This window comes from Bombus pascuorum, chromosome 5, assembly GCF_905332965.1.
Source record: "Bombus pascuorum chromosome 5, iyBomPasc1.1, whole genome shotgun sequence".
Classification (NCBI taxonomy): Eukaryota; Metazoa; Arthropoda; class Insecta; order Hymenoptera; family Apidae; genus Bombus; species Bombus pascuorum.
Window position 1 is genome coordinate 1,096,116 of NC_083492.1, and position 20,385 is coordinate 1,116,500.

At 40.9% G+C, this 20,385-nt stretch overlaps 1 protein-coding gene across 1 annotated transcript; it reads right to left on the bottom strand.

The window, feature by feature from the left end:
• Positions 1 to 327: 327 nt before the first annotated feature.
• Positions 328 to 20,314, bottom strand: LOC132906654 (adenylate cyclase type 3). The gene is made up of 9 exons (XM_060959016.1): positions 19,132 to 20,314; positions 12,046 to 12,425; positions 9,781 to 10,065; positions 8,157 to 8,437; positions 7,416 to 7,744; positions 6,474 to 6,806; positions 5,317 to 5,622; positions 4,652 to 4,987; positions 328 to 4,560 (listed from the first exon to the last, which is right to left on the bottom strand). Exons 1-9 carry the CDS (start codon positions 19,681 to 19,683, stop codon positions 4,378 to 4,380), a joined length of 2,985 nt encoding a protein of 994 aa, XP_060814999.1. The 5' UTR covers positions 19,684 to 20,314; the 3' UTR covers positions 328 to 4,377.
• Between the last annotated feature and the right edge of the window lie 71 nt (positions 20,315 to 20,385).

Here is a 20,385-nt window from a genome sequence, read left to right on the forward strand (position 1 = left end):
ACCAAGTCTCACGGTGGTCACCCGTGACCGCCAATAAGATGAACGGTTCATCGGAGAAGAACGTCGTCTTACATCGTCGATTTTTTATTATTTTGCCATTATATGCTTCGAATGATAAAAATACCCCCGTGGCATCCTGAGCGAAACGTGTGATTTCGGCGTGGCAGTCAAAGTGTTAACGTTACGTTCGATTTATCGAGTGATCTGTTAAAAAATCTGAGAGAAACGTAAAAACTATGAAACGTATCTACGTCGTAAAACTATTTAAACAAATGACTTTCAGTCAGCAACGAAGGGAGAAAGGCGATGGAAAAATCAGAGAGGCAGTCGATTTACATCGGCGAAGAAGCCGTTTATTATTTTACAGTCGCGTGATTCCATTCGACTCTCACGAGTCCCCGGCGTATCCCAGTCTGAAGAAGTATACTTTGAAAGTTTACAACAAGTGTTCCCTCTTCGAAATCTCACATCTAAGGTGCTAAGATATCTACAGTGATATAATTCTTCTTACACGACTATACACGCATTCGGCCGGGTCGTTCGTCAATTTCTTTCCTACGTTTCTTTATTTTCTTCTTCGTTATCGACGACAATTATCGATGAAACAATCGTTTCGTTATTACCGTTTAACATTATCGACCCGTCTTTTTTCTTCTTCTTCTCTCTTTATATATGTACACGAAATAATCTTTATTGCTACTTTACAAGATCTCTGTCTGGTCGGACACGCGAATATTTTCGCACATGTGTGACTCTCTTCCGTTTCCTACACCTTCTACGCCACCATTTTATTTATGTAGTAGTATATGTGTGTATGCCGAGACGTATCAGCAGTGTGGACTGTGTCAAGCGCAATATATCAATTGGAAGTACGCGAACAGTGGAAGAAGTTTGAAATTCAGTGTCGCGTAATCAATTTGTCTTCGTTTCTTCCCTTTTCTTCCTTTTTCTGCGATCCTGTAACTCCACCGAAAGGAAAGAAAGATTTTTTTTTCTTTTTATTACGTAGGAAGATTCTAAATTTATATTCGAAATTTTTAGACTACGTTCGAATGAAACATTTTCTTTTCTTCTTTTTTCTTTCTTTTTTTTTTTTTTTTTTTTTTCTCATGAAAGGTAACCTGAGGGAACGAACAAGTTTAAAAGGTGATTCGAAAATATGAGCGACAAAGTTTTAAAAAAGATCGGAATTTCCTTCGGGAGAGTTTGCTTCGATTTACTACTTTCTTCTCTTCTATCGCTACATCTGTCCAGTCTGACCACTGTTATCGCGCTTAGGCCGTGCGTTCTCGTTTTTCTAATTACACCAAAATTTCTCTCTCTCTCTCTCTCTCTTTCTCTCACTCTCACTCTCCCTCTCTCTCTCTCACTCTCTCTCACTCTTCGTTCCCCTTTCTCTTCGTTTCCGTTTAATCCTTTCGTACTATTTTTAATCTTGCTAAAAGTATCGTTAGAAAAAGACGGTTATAAAAAAGCAATGAAAATATCCCGGATTGAAAATTTCGATTCGGTTAAACGTTTATTAAAAATCACGGTGTAAGTATTTACGAATTGTCTCTCGTTCTCTACGCTTACGATACCGCAACGTTTCTCTTTTGCGACTATTTCAAGCTTGAAAGATCATCGGGTGTCCAAATAATTGCCGACGAAAGGATTAAATCCTAATCTTCTGCTTCCTGCCATCGTTAATCGTGTGCGTTGTACGTACTCGAGTCATCTTGGTCTATTAAATCGGCGACTGAAACTGTAGAAAAATAAATTATTATATCGGTGATCGTGTTCGAGTATATAGTCTACGTTCCCGTGGAATTATCCTACGGACCACACGATACCAAATGTTTCACGAAGTCCGTAACAATCACGACTAAACGAATCTTGAGCACAAAATAAGACGAACTCGATAAACTATTACGTCGAAAAGAGAAAGGAAATATCGCGAAACGATCCTCTTTTAATTAAGAAAGGCAAAAATTGTTTCACATTGCCTTATTTTGATCTCAGAAGTCGTTTAATAGAGAGTAATGCCGGGGACTTGATGAAATACCTTGCACGTTCAGAAGCGAATCGGGTCTAAGCTCCTATAAGAAATTTCATCGTCTTCGAATTAGCTTTTCCTCGTACAAATCGACGAACCTGCTCGCGGAAAAATACAGTAGAATCGAAACTATCGAGAAACTGTTTCCGTTCTAACGGACCTTGCTAGATAGATATTCGTAGTTCAAACATGACGAGAACATTCTGCTCGTGATCGTAATAAACAGTCAGCCTGCTCTTTTCTTTCGTTACGACGACGTTAATCGTGTTTGAATCGTAACGAGCTATTTTAAATACATTCAAACTCGATGATGCTTAATTTAACGACAGCTTTTAAAACGTTCGAGTTACGCAGCATTTCGTTTCCTCTTCGTATTTCTTGGGATTATCTTATTTCTTCGTATTTATTCGTTGAAACTCTCCGAGTATATTTATATTAAACACGCGTGCAATCTTCCCTGCTCGTGTCACATTTTCGATGTTTCTTTTACCTTTCCACTTTTTTAAAATTCTTCTTTATAGCCCTTTTTTTTAAACAATTCTATGAGAACAAAGCTCCAATAACAGACGAAGTATATTTTTTTTTTTTTTTTTTTTTAACTTCTCTACAAGATTTTCTGCAATATATAACAATTCCTTTACTTTCAATTTTCAATTATATAGAATATACAACCCCCTTTCTTCGACTATCGATAGTATCTACATATCGACTTGCAATTTTCCTATACAACAACTGTACCTGCGATTCGACTTATTAACTGTGTTTAATTACAACGCGTAATCTGGCCGATAATGTCCGGCAATATTTAATTATCGTAACAATTACACCGTAGACATATGAAATTCCATTTTAGTCGATTAATTTTTATCCGTGGTCGAATCGTTACAACGATTAAATTGTAAATTTCTCGAGAAAAAGCACCGACAAAATTTTCGTGAAAATCGACGTAGAATCTTCGTTTTGGTGTAAAGACAAAGCGCTAGGCGCTCGGTCACCGTGAAGTCACCTTCCGAGTCTACGATCTTCTTCGCGAGTATTATTGAACACGAAACAGAGTTGACAGAAAATTTTGTATTCTCATCGTATCGCGACGATTCGGATCGAAATCGTAAGAAAGCACACAGTCGACAGTGTCGATGACCGAAAGAACGTATATTTAGAAGAAACGGCGATTCTCCGGAAGCCACGTTAGGAAAAAGACCTACCACTATGTAGTTGACCACGCCCACGCTCGTAATTCTTTCGATTATTTTTTTTTAATTAATCGCGTCTCGGAACGTGCTCGTCGCGGAATCTAGAAAAATAGAGTTGACTCGATTGCGAGAACCGTATCAGCGTATCTATCACAAGGATTACGAGCTAGACACTTTCTTAAGTTACATATCGATTCTCTATAGCGACGAGGATTGATCGATGTTCGATCGAACGGCATTTTCTTTCTTTCACCTTCGAACTAACACTTATCCTAGATATGCGCGAATCGACTGGATTCTTTCCTAACTTTCTCGTTTCATTATCATTTGGAAACTTTTATATTTTGTATGTTGTTTCGACGCGAGAAAGTTACACTTTTATTTTTTCGTTTCCATCGAACCGATTAGTCGAAACCAGCCAACTATCAACGAAGTTTCCTATTATTCTTCTCGGTTCTACGTAAAATAGGAGTCCTTTGAAGGCCTACCACTAACTAAGACAATCCACGACGTCCACAATGAGAAAACGTATAGGTGCGATGTTGAAACAACACTTTCTTTAATATCGATTAGTTTCGCTCTAAACGTACTTTGTTTCTTCGATTTGTACCCTGTTCTTCATCTTCAATGAACGATGTAATCGTTATCAGCGGTAGACTAAGGTTGCGACAGCGGTAAGAATTTTTCTCTAGTGGCTGACTTTCTTTAAAGGCTGACCAGGCCTGGGCGCCTCTTCGATAAATAAAATCTCTCAAACAACCATCTCAATTACTTACAAAATAACCAAACAGTTTGTTGTATAAATATCTTTCGCGTGGAACTTCTGCCCAAGGAATCAAGGTCGAAAATTGTGGTCGAAAAAGCAATCTGATCAGCCCAGTCCTCGATTTTCTTTCAAACTCTTCCGATCTCGTAGATCGTTCGTCTTTCCTCCGAGACCTCTCTGTCGTATCTTTGCAATTTTTCCCAATTTCATATCCGAACTTGAAGATTTCGAGTAATCGACGTCTCGATCTCTTTCATCGTCTCGAATTTGTTCGTCTCTTCGAAGATCATCAAGAGAGAGAGAGGAACCTTGCTCGACGAAAGGTCTCTTCGTGAACGAGGAAGGGTTTTGCGTTGAAGTTTTTAGAGCCTTCGAGTATTAGCCTACTGATAGATGATCGGATGGGTGGGTTCGACCGGCAGGTCACTGTCCAAATTCAAGGACACGCCGTCCTTGGATACCAGGTAGTGGGTGAGCAGCTGACCTTTGCCCTTGACGAACACCAGGCCGCGTTGTTCGAAGCCGAAACCAAATGGCTCCAGAATCCTCCGGGTCTCGTCTGTGACCTACGATTTTAATGTTTCTTTGAATATAAGTTATTTATCGAGCCTAACGGAATAAGTATTTTCGAGTTATACGATTTTCCAAATATTTTACCTGGATGCAGCCTACTTTTCCAGTGCTCTCCATTCTAGACGCCACGTTCACGGTATTTCCCCAGATATCGTAATGAGGTTTCCTGGCGCCAATAACCCCGGCAGTCACAGGGCCGTGATTGATACCCATTTTGAGAACAAAGTGATTGAAGCTTTGCTCGTTGATGCTCGACAATGCTTTCTTCAACTCCAGGGCGAATTCGACCAGGGTGGACAAGTGAGCCCACCGAGGAGCATCCTCGGAATCCTCCGAGTCTGTGATTCCGGATGCCGCCATGTACGTCGAGCCTATCGTCTTGATCTTGATGATGTCCTTGAATTTAGTTTGATCGAGGATCTAACGAAGGAAGAAACGAAAATAGAAAGTCGATAGAAAATTGATATATCGATATATCGCTATATTTAATCCCTTGAAAGTTCTAATCTAAAATCCCTACCAAATGTAGGAAAATATGTAAGGAAAGGTCCTTTTCGCTGTTCAATTAAGTTGTTATTTTTACAAATATGACCTTTTTGTACAGAATTATATCACGCTTTTGTCCTTTTTATCAAAAGCTTCTGTTTTCGTATTATGATAATGTATTGATCGGTAAAATTCAATCGCATAACATTGCAGAAATAGAATTTTAAATCGAAGGGTTGAAGAAACTCGCCAACGATACTTACCGCATCGAAATCGGATATGACTTCGTTCAAGAACCTGAGACACTCGAGGCCCTGGTTATTGATGCTCTCTTCGCTGTAGAAATCGGCAAAGTTCGGCATACTAGCGAACAGAACGCCCACTTCGGCGTAGCTTTGACTGTAGAGATCATCGTGGTGTCTCGCACTCGACAGAAAATAAGCAGCCACGTGCGGCGGAAGGATGTTGTAGATGAGGGCGCCGTTTCTGCGCGTCATGTCCGCCGCCCTTTCTCTCTGCGCCACCACCTCCCTTCCTCGTAGGTACAACATCCTCCTCGACTTTTCCGCCTGCAAATCGATCGAATCCTCATCGTGCGAGTCGTCGAAACCGAGCAACTTTACCCTTAACGTAACCTTTCATTTATTTTTCAACAGGGTTTGGTTAAAAAGTTAATAGTTTTTTTAAAGATATTCGTCGACGAATAATTTCGTGAACTAATTTTTCTATTCTTTTTTCTTTTTTCGTTTACTCTGCGAGAAGCAAGGAGAGATTTCTGGCTCGCTGTCATTTACATTAAACGCAACCCGCGATTTTCCCCTCGTGAAAGACAGATGGGAAGGAAGGATACGCCCTCGGCTGTCAGGACAAGTGCAGCCCTCGACTTTGATGAATCCGTTCGAGAGCTTCGTACGAAGGCTCGATTATTTATCGTCGCTCGAGGAGAAATCGAATTTTCGCTATCTCTACGTGGAACGTTTTAATTTACCAAAACTATTTCGATAGAGTAAAGATTCGCTGATAGAACTGGCAGGATGAGAAGACGTTTGCAAAGAACAGAGAAAGTATCGTGTATTTCGATTTTTCAAATATATTGGATTATTTGGGCAGATTGAAATTTTTTAAAAATCTAAACATAATACTTGATAATAATTGAATAATATGGTAATATACCTATCTATCACTTTTTTTTTTCTTTTCGGTAATATTTCGCCGTTCGCAGAAATGAATTCTCTCAAGTAAGTCTTGCAAAGAAACATTTTCTTTTTCTTTTAAGAGACAGCTTGTCCAACCTTGGTATATTCATTCGACGGAAACTTATGATAAATAATTCTTTCCCAATTCTATAAACAAGGATGTTACGATGTTTCCAAATTATCTGATATCTAATTTAAATAACGTTATCGCGTATATTACTTACGTATCTGGACACGATGACCAGAGAAGTAGCTACGATGAGAAGAGTGGCAGATAGGCAATATTTCGATGGAAGAGGGGTCGGTTCGAGGGAAGAAGCGTAATCCTCCCAGTCCAGCCTCGCATTCAGTAGACAGATGTTGATGAAACACTGGACGCCCGAGATGCCGTACATTAAGTACGCCTTGCCTAGATAGCATATATAGGTCGGCATCGAGGTCGCCACAAGTGTAAGCACACCGATGTATGAGTAGTAGGAAGGATATGGACACCTCGAAGACAGGGTTATGGTGGCGTTTAGGGGCGGAATGGTTTCCTCGACGACCACGCAGTTGAACTGTAAAATGGGATAGAAAAGTTAACAAGTCAGAAAAATAATGTAAAATGGATCTACTTTTTCCCTCTTGCTTTCCTTTTAATAGTAGTCCAATGGCTACGTATTTATTCATTAAGATGTTTGTTAAGTATCAAAATTGTTTTGAATTATTCGTTAATTGGTTAACTATATATTAACACGTTGATATAATATTACGCTTTCCCATTGCCATGGTACAAGCAAGTAGAACGATTATAAATCACTGTAGGAAATTGAAAGTTCTTTTACTTTTCAATCAAAATAAAACAATCTCCTTAATTAATTTATTGAATAGATGTAGGTAGTTGTGTGGACAACTAATAGAGTGTGGTTATGATTATCGTTCCGATTTATTTTGTTATTTATTTATTTATTTATTTATTTATTTATTTATTTATTTATTTATTTATTTATTTATTTATTATTTATTTATTTATTTTGTATAAGCTTAAGTTTATGTTTTGCGCAAGTCACCGTAAAGCCTGAGGGAAAACGGAATTGAGGAAAAACGATGTCAATTTGTTTGTTTGAAACAATAATAATAGATATAAGTCGTTCAATCAGTTAAATTGCCAGGAGAAATGTACATACCATATCGAGAATCAGAAAAATACCAAGGGAAAATGTCATCATGAGGGCCAGAGCTCTTCTCAGCCACATAGCCTTGATGGCACTGCCCAGACACGTGGCACCAGCCAAAACTACCGCGAATAGCACCACTATCCCGATACCGCCCCATGTAAAAGGTCCCCAGGGCTGAAACCTCCAAACTGGGGCGGCACAGATCATCACCAATGGCCCACCGAGCAGTGACAAAGGGGAAAATGCTTCTTCGGCGTGGTGAAACGCAGACTCAACCTTCGAGTCCTTGAACCGCAAGGTCAACCAGTACGCGTGACCTTTCAAATGTGCTCCGCCAGCTATAATTAATATTATTTACTTGTAAATAGAAAGATTTATAAAAAGAATTTCATAGTAAATCATACGAAACACGTATATACGAAACACGTATATACGAAACACGTATATACGAAACACGTATATACGAAACACGTATATACGAAACACGTATATACGATATCGATTACAAAGCGAATCTTCTGTTAATTTTATTATCAATGAAAAATTAATGCTACATATATCGATAACAACTTCTACTTTAATAAATTTCCGAGGAAAGAATTCTCTAAGATGTGGCAGATTTATAGGCCTTTTTTCAGGATGCTCTTTAATTTCCATTTTTAAACAAATTAACTTTACCAAGACGTTTTACCTCGAATAACAATTTAATCGTTAATAATAATCAACAGTGAAATACTTCAACTTCCTCACTTTTGCTATCCAGTTCCTTCCTCAGCCTCTGTCTGAATTCCTCCGAGTCCTCCTTATTGTTATTTCTTTCGTTTCCTGCGTCAATCGTCTTCCTGGCATCCTCCGTGAGCGAGGCGATGCTCTTGGTGGCAGCTGGCTTGAAGGGTTTCAACGCCCGGACTATGAAGTATGTGACGATGCCCGCCTTCTGTAGTGCCTCTTCTCTGTCTTCGCCGTGCGCTGGCTCGACCTCGAACTCGCCATTCAGGAAGCTCAGCGTCGCGTTCGAGATGTGCACCCTCCTTCAAGCCATTATAATATCGTTCGTGTGCATCGTTCCTCGTTTACCAAGTTTTATCTCGCGAATCTGACTACAGGATTATTCGGGAAAGAGAAGAAAGGAACGAAAATTTCGAGATTGGCAAAACGGTCCTAATTATCCAACGACGTGGGCGTGGCCATAAAATAGGACTAAAAGGAGAATTCACGTACCTACTCTGTATTCATGGTAATATCGAAGGGCGTTCGAGCGTCTTTCATAAACGATTCTCTGGCTGCAACTTGCCGTTACGTTATTGTTCTCGAGTGAATTGTAGTTCGTGTGAATAATAATAAGCTTACGGTGCTGCCGGTTAAAATAGTTGGTGACGTGGCGCAGACGATTATGTGCAGTATCATGTACTTAATACTCTAAACTTGTACTTGACGTGAATTCTGGGTTATATTTTATCACAAAGTGGCATTAAAGATCAGAAAATTAATGAAAATATATTCGTGTTTTTTCCCTATGATCTTCGAATGGATGAAGCGAAATCGAAACGAAGAGATCGCTGTCGTGTTACGTGTTACGGAAAAAGAACAGAAGAATCGCGTGACAGGGAGGACCGAGACCAGTAAGATTTCTAATATATATTAGCCTGATGGGACAAAAGAAACAATTACAGTGGTTGAGTAGACCGTGCTTTTAAAGCACGACTATCGAGGGACGGTTTTTTACCACGCGACTCGGGCATCTCACCCTTTAATACAGCTAAAATTAAAGTACGACAGGGCATCAAAAATTGCTTGCCAGGCGTTTCACCAGGTAATTAATATCAAAGATATACGGAGTGCGCTCATTACGTGTCCACCGACGTCAAGGACGCGTGTTATACGTCGTCGCATCGATATCGTTTAGCTCCCGAATCGGACAGCTTTCTCGCGCCTCTCTTCTACTTTATCCCTTTTGAATTTCGCGGATTGACAAGGTCGAGAAATCAAAACGTCAATACTGATAGAATAATCGTTTCTTTTTTTTTGAAGGAATTTTCCACAAACGAGTATATAAAAGTCTATTATTGACATAATTCTATATTGAGAACTATATTTAAATACCCCTCCATTTTGCAAACAAAAAACAGATGCGATATAAATAAATCACCTAGATTATTTTTTTCCTTTCTTCGTAAAATTTAAACACCTTTGATAAATATTCTTTAGTTTTTTTTCGTAAAAAGATGTGTTCGAGTACTTGCTTCTTTTCCAAAGAAGAAAAAAGCTCATACACGATTCGTTCGAATTTTTCTTTTGAAATTTAACTGCATTCTGTTCAACTCCGACAAAATAATTCTAAAAGGTTTACAGAAAGAAAAGAAGAGATTCTCACCCCGCCATTCCACTGCTCTCCATCTTGTTCGCGAGTTCGACATCCTTGCTGTAGACGTCGAATTGCCATTGTCTCTGACCGAGGACACCGGCCAACACAGCACCAGTGTGTATGCCCACCCTCATGTCGACAGGGCTATTGGTCTTTTGTTGCACGTACTTGATGGCGTCCACCATAGATAAGCCCATATAGACACACAGAACAGCGTGGTCTGGTCTTTCCACGGGTGCTCCACTTATGCAGTAGTAACAGTCGCCGAGGATCTTTATTCGCAGCTGCTCGTATCTAAAGGTTTTCGAAATATCATTCTGCGTGAGAACAATAATAGAACTTGAAGTATATATTACGATATAATGGAATTCACGGTACGATGGTTGAATGTAAAATCCACGGTATAATTTAAAATATAGTAGTTGAATTTATAGCGTAAAGGCAAAGTTTCTAAGATACAAGAAGAGAATACAAAGTACAAAAGTAGAATTTTCTAAGTAAATAACAGTGAAAGTTGAACTGGCTATCGATACGAAAATAGGCTTTTAATTGCCAAGCTTTCATCTTTTAAAGGTGAAGTTAATTGGGAAATACGGCGTAGAATTTCTAATTAAAAAAAAACATGAGCAGATAAAAATTGAAATTCTTCGAGCAAAAAACGCTCGAGAATCGTCGAAAGTTTGATGCACGATGGATTACACGTAATCCACTCTGTATATTGATTAAGCTAGCAGGAATTTGTGATTGAAGCGTTCGCTTAGATATGCAGTTGAGTGGCGGGAATTTCGATTTAGAAAGGCAAGGGAGGAGGATTTAATTTTTCACTGGATCTCGAGCCGCTATTTGGCAAATGAGAGGAAAGTACGTGTCAAGGAGCGTCTTAAGCGAAGGATGTTCCGCTAGAATTATACGTTGACCTGTATCACTACCGATGCTGCAAGGGCTGAATCATCTACCTTCTATAAACCCAGACTTAATCGATTTTAACCAGAGATAATCGACTTTTATATCTTCTATATTTAGATTAGATCTCGATATTATGAAACCTAAGATTTCGATGATTCTCGAAAACGTTACGTTTTCGTCCCTTTCGACGACTTTAATCCTCATCCTCTTTCTTACAGAGGATTTCTGTAAATTAATTAAAAGGAATATAAAAACACGGTGTAGAGTGGCTGAGGAAAGTATTTGAATATTTATATAAACCGTCCGTGAATGTATTGTGCACGCTTTACAAGACGCTTTGGAATTTCATTAGCATCGTAATGAAACACAATTGCACACAATGCAAACATATTTTGCAGAAATCACAACAACGCTTCGACGATCGATCTTATTCTATGTTAATGCGTCTTGATATTTAACGAGAAGAAATATTTACGATCAGCGTTATAGAGATGCATCCATAAAAAATTTTCATTTATAGTAAGCGCTCAAATAATTTCACGAATCGTTGTATTTCCGATAATTCTCTTGCGACGTTTGAATGTGGACGGTTCGATAGAGTGAAATATCACGCGATAGAAATTCGTTAATGATACACCACTTTGTCCTCAGATGTATCGATCGTCGGAGACGCCCAGGTGAAGGACTCGCGAGTCTATCTTTCTTCGAGAACGATCTTCGAGAAAACGAAGAAGAGACTGGCCAGAATTTTCCGATAAAGTCAATTTCGCGGCTGGCAATTTCAGGATTTTCATTATTCTCCGTATATGAAAGAAAGAGAGAGGAGAGAAAAGTGGAATGGAACTCGTGAAAGCGTTTCACGTTCGTTCTAACCGGGTCACAGCCGAGTGGACTGTAAACGAACGAATTCTTTCGCGGTGTCGATAGCTTCGCTGCCGATTAATTCGATTGTTCGTCGCACCGTTTATCGACAACTGGTCGATTCGAAACTTGCGTTTCCTTTCAACTTTACATTCGCGAAAATTCAGGTACAAATTTACTTCGCGATTTCTTTGAATGCATTGTTCGGCCAGTTGCTTGATAATCTCGCTTTCTTTGATATAATACTTTATTTAATATAAAAATTAACATAATAATTTATTTAATATAATTTGTTCTCTCTATGTGTATCGTATTAAAACTTGTAGAAAAGAAGTTCGTTACTGACAACTGCAGCAACAATTCGTGTACCAACTTCTTAGATCTGCTCAAACAATTTGTCCAAATCGAACTAATAATAATCAGTCCCATCGATTCTAATTCTAACAAAAATTCCTGCGTCGTTCCTTAGGCCCTGTCGAACGATTTTCCCAAAAATGAGTCGCTTACCTTTCACTGAGTTGATCGAATCTAGCAAATAGCTCGTTAAGAATCTTCACTAGTTCGCTGGCGCTGTACGTGGAGGAAATCGCGGTAAATCCAACGATATCCGCATAGAGAATCGAGACATTCTCGTGCCTGGACATGTAAATCTTCTTGAACTGCGTATCCAACGAGGCGCCTAGGTCCTGTCGCATCATTACAGCCACGTGTTCCGGAAGCACGCTAAGCAGCAGCCTTTCCTGCTCGGCGCTTTGTTCCTCGATCACCAGTTGTACTTCCAGGCTCTGTCTGGTTTCTAAAAAGGCTCTGCGTTGTTGGAACTCGGTCAGAGAATAACTGGAAGCACCCAGAAGCATGGCGCCTATGGATAGCGTCACTGTCAGCACCTGGAAGAAACATTTTGGAAGAATAGAACATTTAACTTTCAAAAATCGCTTTAAACACGTTGATGCTTATAAAGAATACGAGCATTGCAGTTCGTATTTAAAGTACATCGTGTTAAAAATGCTCGAGAAGGATAGTGCAGATCAAATTATAATAAACATACAACGAACGCCGTTTTCAACTTTAATAGCAATTTTATAAATTTAACAACGACGTTTTCTCTTTTCCTACCAGATTTGCGTATCGATTAATAATAATTTCTGAGAAATCTATCGATTAAGTTAAATTGCAAGCTATTTAACCGCATAAGCTGTCCTTTACTCTGCAATTTGATTCGAAACATCGTAGCTCGGGACAGAAATTGTACGAAGCAATTTTACGAATTTGCATTAGACATGCGATTTGACGTGTTCCGGTCCCGAAAATCTCTGAAATCCGCATGTCTGAGTGTATCATATTAATAAGTTAATTTCATTGAACACGTGGTAAATTATGTGTTACGACCGTTCGCGGAGAGACGCGGTCTTGAGGGAACGCGTCAGCGAGAGGCGTAAATTCTCGCTACGATTTAGCAAATCGACGCCGCGAAATGGTCGCCCCCCGTGTTTCGATTAGGATAACCGGGGTGGTTCAACGAATGCAATTGTTTTCTACAGTAGTAGAATATATTTATATCAGATTATCACTTACAACTTGTACATAAAGTATTGGTTCTAATCGTATCGGAAGTTACGGATAGAATGTTCGATTGAGACCTTGTAAAATACGACTGATTTGTATGCGATCGTATGATTAGAGTTTTTGCCTGAGACTGATTTATCTGACTGTTCGAATGTGACTGTTGAGTTTGACTGTTCGAATGCGACTGATGAGTTTGACTGCTTGATGGAGAAAAGACTGTCTTGGACCGATTCTTTTGTCTTTCGGGGAGACAACCCCTACCACCCTAGGATCACGCTCCCGCACGCGCCAGTGAACACGCAGGCCGATTTCTTCGTAAAATTAAACAGATCTCAATCAAAGTCTCTGGAACTCGCGGCCAGACGGCAACCATACGCTCGTCGATACATTGTATTGATATACGACGCCGGTGGACCGCTGGCGACGGTTAGAAACACGACATTGAAGGCGCGCCGCGATAATGTACGGACTTCTGGTTGCCAGCCTGCCCGCGGTATGTGATCCGGTGGAGGAGAGTGTTACTCGACGTAACATTATGCGATGTGTTTAAATCTGCATTGGTGCCATTTTTCTGTCACTTTTATATTCTATGTAGGATAGCTAATTGACAGCAACGTGGTAGAAAAAATATTTATTACAAAAATTATTAATACGCGTGTAAAACGAATATATATACATACTGACGTATAAAATACAAGATTACTAATTGTAACGATCTTTTTACCCACAGCTGTATCTGATTTTTAAAAGAATACATGTGTACCACTTTTTCACTGAACTTCTCGATTAATTCCATCGAACAAATTAATCCACCTTAATCCAGCCAGAGAAAACAACATATAGAACGCTCTCAAAGCTCTCAATTCCATTCCTCTCGACCTTTTTGTATTCACCGATAAATTATTCCCTCTTGTTAGGAATGCCTTTCATCGATTCCAGGTTAACCGCGATTCCCAATTGCAACGCATCGGAACAATTAATACGAGAGATTTCTACCCACTCCATTTCGTTCCGCGTTCCTAAATACCAAACGAAAAACGTCGCTGAGTGCAGCAAACCAACGGATCGATAATCCATTTTTGTTCGCTTCGCATCGGCTCGGAGAAAGCTTTCAAATCCGTTCACGTGTTCCAGTTGACTGGCCGAAATCGCTGGAACACCTGTATCGTTTCTCATACCTCGGTGCTGTTTCTAATTTTCCGCATTCTACGCGGAAAACTGCAGAACGGACGAATTCTTATTCACCCGGTACCGCCTTTGTTCCTTTCTGTGTCCCTGATGACAATTGGAAAATCGTAATTGAACGTTCCACAGCGGAGAAATTGGCACAGGCAACGCTATCGTCGTTATCACTTTTATAGACCAATAACTTTGCCGAGTGTTATTTAATAATATTTGCGTTGTAAACATTTTTTAGTGGATTTCGTAATCGTTTGCTCTAAATCCCTGCAACTATTTTCTGTGATTTCTTTGATAGTTTCTATGATGTATCAAATCTTCGCGATTGTTCTATGATAATAGATAATTAGTTAAAAAATAAGTTTTAGAATATCGTTGATCGTTACTTTGTCACATAATAATTTACGTCCCATGGATAAATCCATCATCCTTTAACTTGAATCCTTTAACAAATCCTTTAACAATGATATTTAACGCAACCCATTTTGTGGCTGCTTCTTACTCGATGAAGGGGTTGACAGATCCTTAATTAACCCTGATAAAGGGTTCATTGAACAACAGTCAACGATCATTGCAATCGTTGGTGGAATAGATGGAGCCGGTGATTTCCGTGATCGAGCCGATGGCTTTCAAAGAAACGTTCCTGCCATTGAAAACCGATCGTATGTCGTGCATGGAAAGGCAGCATGTCGCGTCATTGCACATCTCTCTGTCTCCAGTTTTCTCTCTCTCTCTTTCTTCTCTTCTCTTTCTCTCTCTATTTTAAACAACCATTGACTGAACTCTACTCGACTGTTACTAACGATAGAACCACGTGCACGACTGGAACTTTCGCTTTCGTGGTCGTTCTTGTTTAGGAAAATTTGTAACAGAGTTCCTATCCACTGTTTCGTCACGGTTCACTACAAATTTGTAAACCGCCAGCCCCGTGGTTCCGAACGATAATAAGTGGAAAACTGACAGAAATCGTCAGGATGGATATTTTCCTTCCTCGAAAATTAGTTTTGTAGTATTCAGAGATTCCGAAGAATTTTAATATTTGCTTCGACTGTACGTGCTATTGGCTGTATCGTCAACTGAAATCACTACATGTTGTCGATATTGTTCATTCGATATCGCTGATAAATATGTATGACAAGGGAAGATTGCTGCCACCGTGTTGCATAAAGATTCCACTGATTTGCAAAAGGAAGACGATGACTGAGTCTCGTTACACCGCAAAATTCTCGTAAATTTCAAAACGCTACACATAGAAACTTGATTACTTTTCACGCGAGACACTGCAGACTTTCACGGAGGCCTCAACGCAAGGTGACGTGGACGTTGCGTCTCATTTTAGCGAACGATTTTCCAGCTCGTGACGGTAGAACGTTCGGTAAATTTACCCCGAGGCATAATTTCCGACCTCGAAACTGCGAATTAAAGCAACGTATACGAGCGACGAAGAAAAATGAAGCTAATTCAACAGGGTTGAAATATAGATGCCCGAGAAACACAAAAATTCATAAATTCTATCCGTGCAACCCTAATTCACTCTGTGTACAAACTCGCTCCTTCCACGCATCGATCATCCTGTCACGCGACGAAGAAAGTAATTATTTTTCAAACTAGTCGCCAGTATAATCTCGTCGTCGAAACGTTTCTATAATGATTTACGTTTGCATCGAGTGTACGAAAGAATTTGCGCCATTTTCAAAAGTTCCAATGAAACATCTTAAACTTCATTTTTATATACATACGTATATATATGTCTATGAATTATTCAGAAGTCGATCTCGTTAGCTGCAGTTTCTGAAATTTTTCTTTAATAATTCGCTCTTCCACGAGGCGGACGGAAGAATTTGCGTTGCCAATTCTCGCACGTTCGTTAGCAAGCCTTATCGAAGCTCGATTAAACTACGTTTCGATCGTCGAGTCCCTGAATTCGAGCGTTCACTCCGGCGATGACGGATCAGAACCGAATTCGTTTTATCTTGTAATATCGCGTCAACCTCTTTTAAGGAGAAGTAAACACCTTATAATTTGTAACTATAACTTAATCGAATTTTTCTAATTTATGGAATATGTGTCGATGAATACGTCGGCCGACTCTCTGCCTGGACCGGGCCACACGTCGCGGGTAGGGTGGCAACCAGATTTTGTTTTTATTTGCGTTTATTTTACAATCAATTCTCGTTAGAGAATTTTAAGTAAATTTATCCGACGTGGTATTATGACATGATTAATAAATGTTTATAATATGTTTGGTTCGTTCGTTAGCAAGCCTTATCGAAGCTCGATTAAACTACGTTTCGATCGTCGAGTCCCTGAATTCGAGCGTTCACTCCGGCGATGACGGATCAGAAACGAATTCGTTTTATCTTGTAATATCGCTCCAACTTCTTTTAAGGAGAAGTAAACACCTTATAATTTGTAACTTTAACTTAATCGAATTTTTCTAATTTATGGAATATGTGTCGATGAATACGTCGGCCGACTCTCTGCCTGAACCGGGCCACACGTTGCGGGTAGGGGGCAACCAGATTTTGTTTTTATTTGCGTTTATTTTACGATCAATCCTCGTTAGAGAATTTTAAGTAAATTTATCCGACGTGGTACTATGACATAATTAATAAATGTTTATAATATGTTTGATTCGTTCGTTAGCAAGCCTTATCGAAGCTCGATTAAACTACGTTTCGATCGTCGAGTCCCTGAATTCGAGCGTTCACTCCGGCGATGACGGATCAGAAACGCGAAGTTCCTCGTTTAATTACGAACTTCCCTTGTCCGTTCGCCCCTTTCACGAAGGAACATAGCAGCTTTAATTAGCGACCTGGCTAAACTGGACGCCGCCTATATTCGTACAGCAGTCTGATTAAAAACTCGGGAACGGTGGCCTTGTTCGTTGAAACGGTAACTGTGCTTCTTCTCTGAGACAATTAAGCGGGGCGTCGTGTTCTTAACGGCGTTCGCTGCTAGGCGAGTTTCCGTATATCTCAGCTGTGGTATCCTCGTCTTCTTCATTTTCATATCTTTAATATTTGAATATATAGGTAAACGCGGCCCTTCCGACGATTCTATAAAATATGAATGAAAATGTAACGTTGCCCTTGCCAAAACCGGTAACACGCATGATCTAAGATTATTACGTTTAAACGTTAAATATCGTATTAGAGATAAAATAAAATATGGTATTTAGATTAAAGCGTGAGAAGCTGAAATCTTTCAATTAACTTGTAGTTGATAGACTGTCCAGGTTGATGGAGAATGGTAAGAGAGTGGTATCCCCGAGATCACGGTTATTTATTACCAGGAACAAATTGTCCCATAAAAATTAACAGCGAGCGAAAATGGCTTCCTATAAATTGGTCGAGCTAGGAACGTAATCAACCGGAGTGTTAACTTGTTGCACGACCGGCATGCTTCGCAAATTTTCTTTCTCAATTTGTTCCATTAATTTTTCCTATTTCGATCTACCGTTTCTTCGAAAGACTTTATTTTAAACGAAACGAAAAATCGTCCAAGCCAAACCGATTCTATCCCGACGATGATCGCTCGATATTACGTTGAAACATGAAATTACATTTTATATCGGCTAACTTTAAACGACCGGGGATTCTGATTAAAAAATAAAACGAGCTATCTAATCCAAAGATCCGTTATTTTAATCGACGTCGTAACGCGGCGAGTTCTATAAATTCTACGGGCTTCGTCTAAAATTAGAATAAAAACCCTGTAAAATCACGAAGCTCCTATAAAATAATTATTTCAACGAAATGCGTATCGCGTAAGCTAAAAGCGATTGATAAAAAATAAAAGAGAAGAACACTTCTACGAACGTCCACCCACGGCTATCAACAACAGCACCGAGCGAGAGAAAAATGCTCTATTTAAAATTCGAACTGCCGCAGACCGCAAACTTACCAATCCCTTCCAACCGTGTAGCTTGGTATTTTCAAAAATAGCAAGCCAGTCCCGGGTGTATCGCGAACTCCGGTTCCATTCAACGTTCCATGCAGGGGCGTTCGAATAGAAAATAATCGAGGGCTTAGCCGCTCGAACGTGGAAAAGTTGTCACGCGCGCCGGCCACGGTTATTTTACAATGGATCGTTGGAGGCGCACGACCAGCCTCGCTGTGTATCGTTGCGTATCGATCGATCGAAACACGTAAGAAGCCAGCGGCGGCAACCGCACGGCAAATTAGTTCAAGCGGATTGAACCGCGGCAACAGTTGTTTTCGTGAGGTCACGAGGCACGGTTCGATCATTAAATTACACGAAACCGAGGTGAAAATAAGCGAGCAAGTTTTCACAAGGTTGTTCGTCTTCGAGACACTCGATAGAGTAGAGTGAAATCGAAACGAACGAACGATACCGTGAAATATCGCGATTTCGAAGGAAGATGCTGGTTAGAGGCAGCTAGTTTGTGGTCTAATTGCCGCGATGGGAAACTCGAGAGCGTAAGTCAATTAAAAAGGCTGACAACGGGGATAATAGAGACACTCGTTCAACGGATAATCGATCACTCGAGTGAGGTTTAATCGCTGAGAATATAAAACGTCCTAATCCCAGCGGCTGCTATTGCTTCTTTGTTTAGCTCGGATAGCGCCAAGCTTCCGCTTAAGCTCGTCAATTTATTGCTTTGCACGAGTCGATAAAGTATTATAAATTATCGGGCATTTTGTTTTTAATCATGCACATTTGATTAATCTAAATAAGGTATGGAGTAGGTATAGGATAGTAGTATACATAGACCCGTAAATTTACACCCCTGATCCGACCCGTCGCCAAAGCCTCGCCCCAAATACCCGACAGTTTCTCTTCTATAGGAGAAACATCAAGGTACGAACGTGAAGCAACACCTACCAAAACATCGATGGGTATCTGTGCAGGCGCTTTGGAGAGTCCAACGACGGAGACGATGTACACCAATGCGGTGCTAATGGCAAGGAGAACGCAGAGGGGCAGTCTGAGGGGTAAAGTGGCGAACAGCAGGTACAGCATGAGCAACAGCCAGCCTAGTCCGTCCCTAGGCGTGACCTCGGTGGACTTGAGGAACAGCTGAGTAAGTAGCTGTGCGGTTGACAGATTCCAGGCCACGTGTGGAATCACCGACCAAAGCGCATCTTTCGCTCTAGGATTGTGTTTAGCCCAGGCCAGCAGGCCCAGATTCAACCCCAAGAAGACGGCGGTTAAGCTTCGAGTCGATAGCTCCTGACCAGGCGTGATCAACGAGTGAGCTGCGTAGAGGAGCGCCGAAAACAGGAAGTACTCGAGGCCACCCCGCCTCTGTTGAAGGGAGGAGGCGCGATATAGCGTCTCTAACTTGGCGCTGCTGAAGCTCGTCCGCAGCAGGTTCGACGGCCTGCCCGAGCTCAGGTAGGAATCCTCGTTCGAGGTCTCTTGACTTCGTAACATGGCGCTGCTATCTCTCTCGCCCTCTCACACTCTCTCTCTCTCACACTCACTCTCTTTCTGCTTCTCTTCGTTTCACATACTTTCGGTTGGGGCACGCGTTACACGCATGGAAACTCGGTCGGGTGACTTGGAACGCGATACCGTCGAAGGAACATCGTTGTCCGATGTGTTAAACCAACTTCGATCAAACGAATTTCAGTCTCACGTTTCGTTTTTTTTTTTTTCGTTTGCGGACAGACCCAACCTTGCAAGTGGATTTCTCGGTGAACCGCGTTTGCGTCGCCTAAGTACGCGCTTTTCCTCGATCAAGTTGGATGCTGACAGCGAGGATACCGGACTGCAGGGTCTCCGTTGTACCGCAACCCTCGTGGCGATCGTTGCTCGCCACCAGGACACACACGCCTCGTTTTGCACTCTCACGCACTCTCACACACACGGGCGTTTTCGGATGCAGCTGCACCCGCGCGCGGGGTACTGGCCGGGTTACTACTGCCGGTGCTCTTTCTTCTCTCCTCGGAGGGAAGCGGACCGCCACTCTCTCCATCCGTCTCCGCTCCTTGCCGCTTCTACCGCCTCCGTTCACCTCCTCGCCCTCGTTCCCGTCCAGGCTTGCGCCATACGACCCCCGACAGCTCCGACCCTCCACAACGCCGGGTCGATATCAACCACCACAAAAGCCCAGCGCCGTCCATACCAGGCCCT

Bases quoted from the DNA above. Each gene is read 5' to 3' on its own strand.
- LOC132906654 (XM_060959016.1), bottom strand. From the start codon at position 19,683: ATGTTACGAAGTCAAGAGACCTCGAACGAGGATTCCTACCTGAGCTCG. The intron at 4,988-5,316 runs GTAAGTATCGTT...TTCCTTCGTTAG, and splicing joins TCATATCCGATTTCGATGCG to ATCCTCGATCAAACTAAATT. The intron at 4,561-4,651 runs GTAAAATATTTG...TTAAAATCGTAG, and splicing joins GAAAAGTAGGCTGCATCCAG to GTCACAGACGAGACCCGGAG.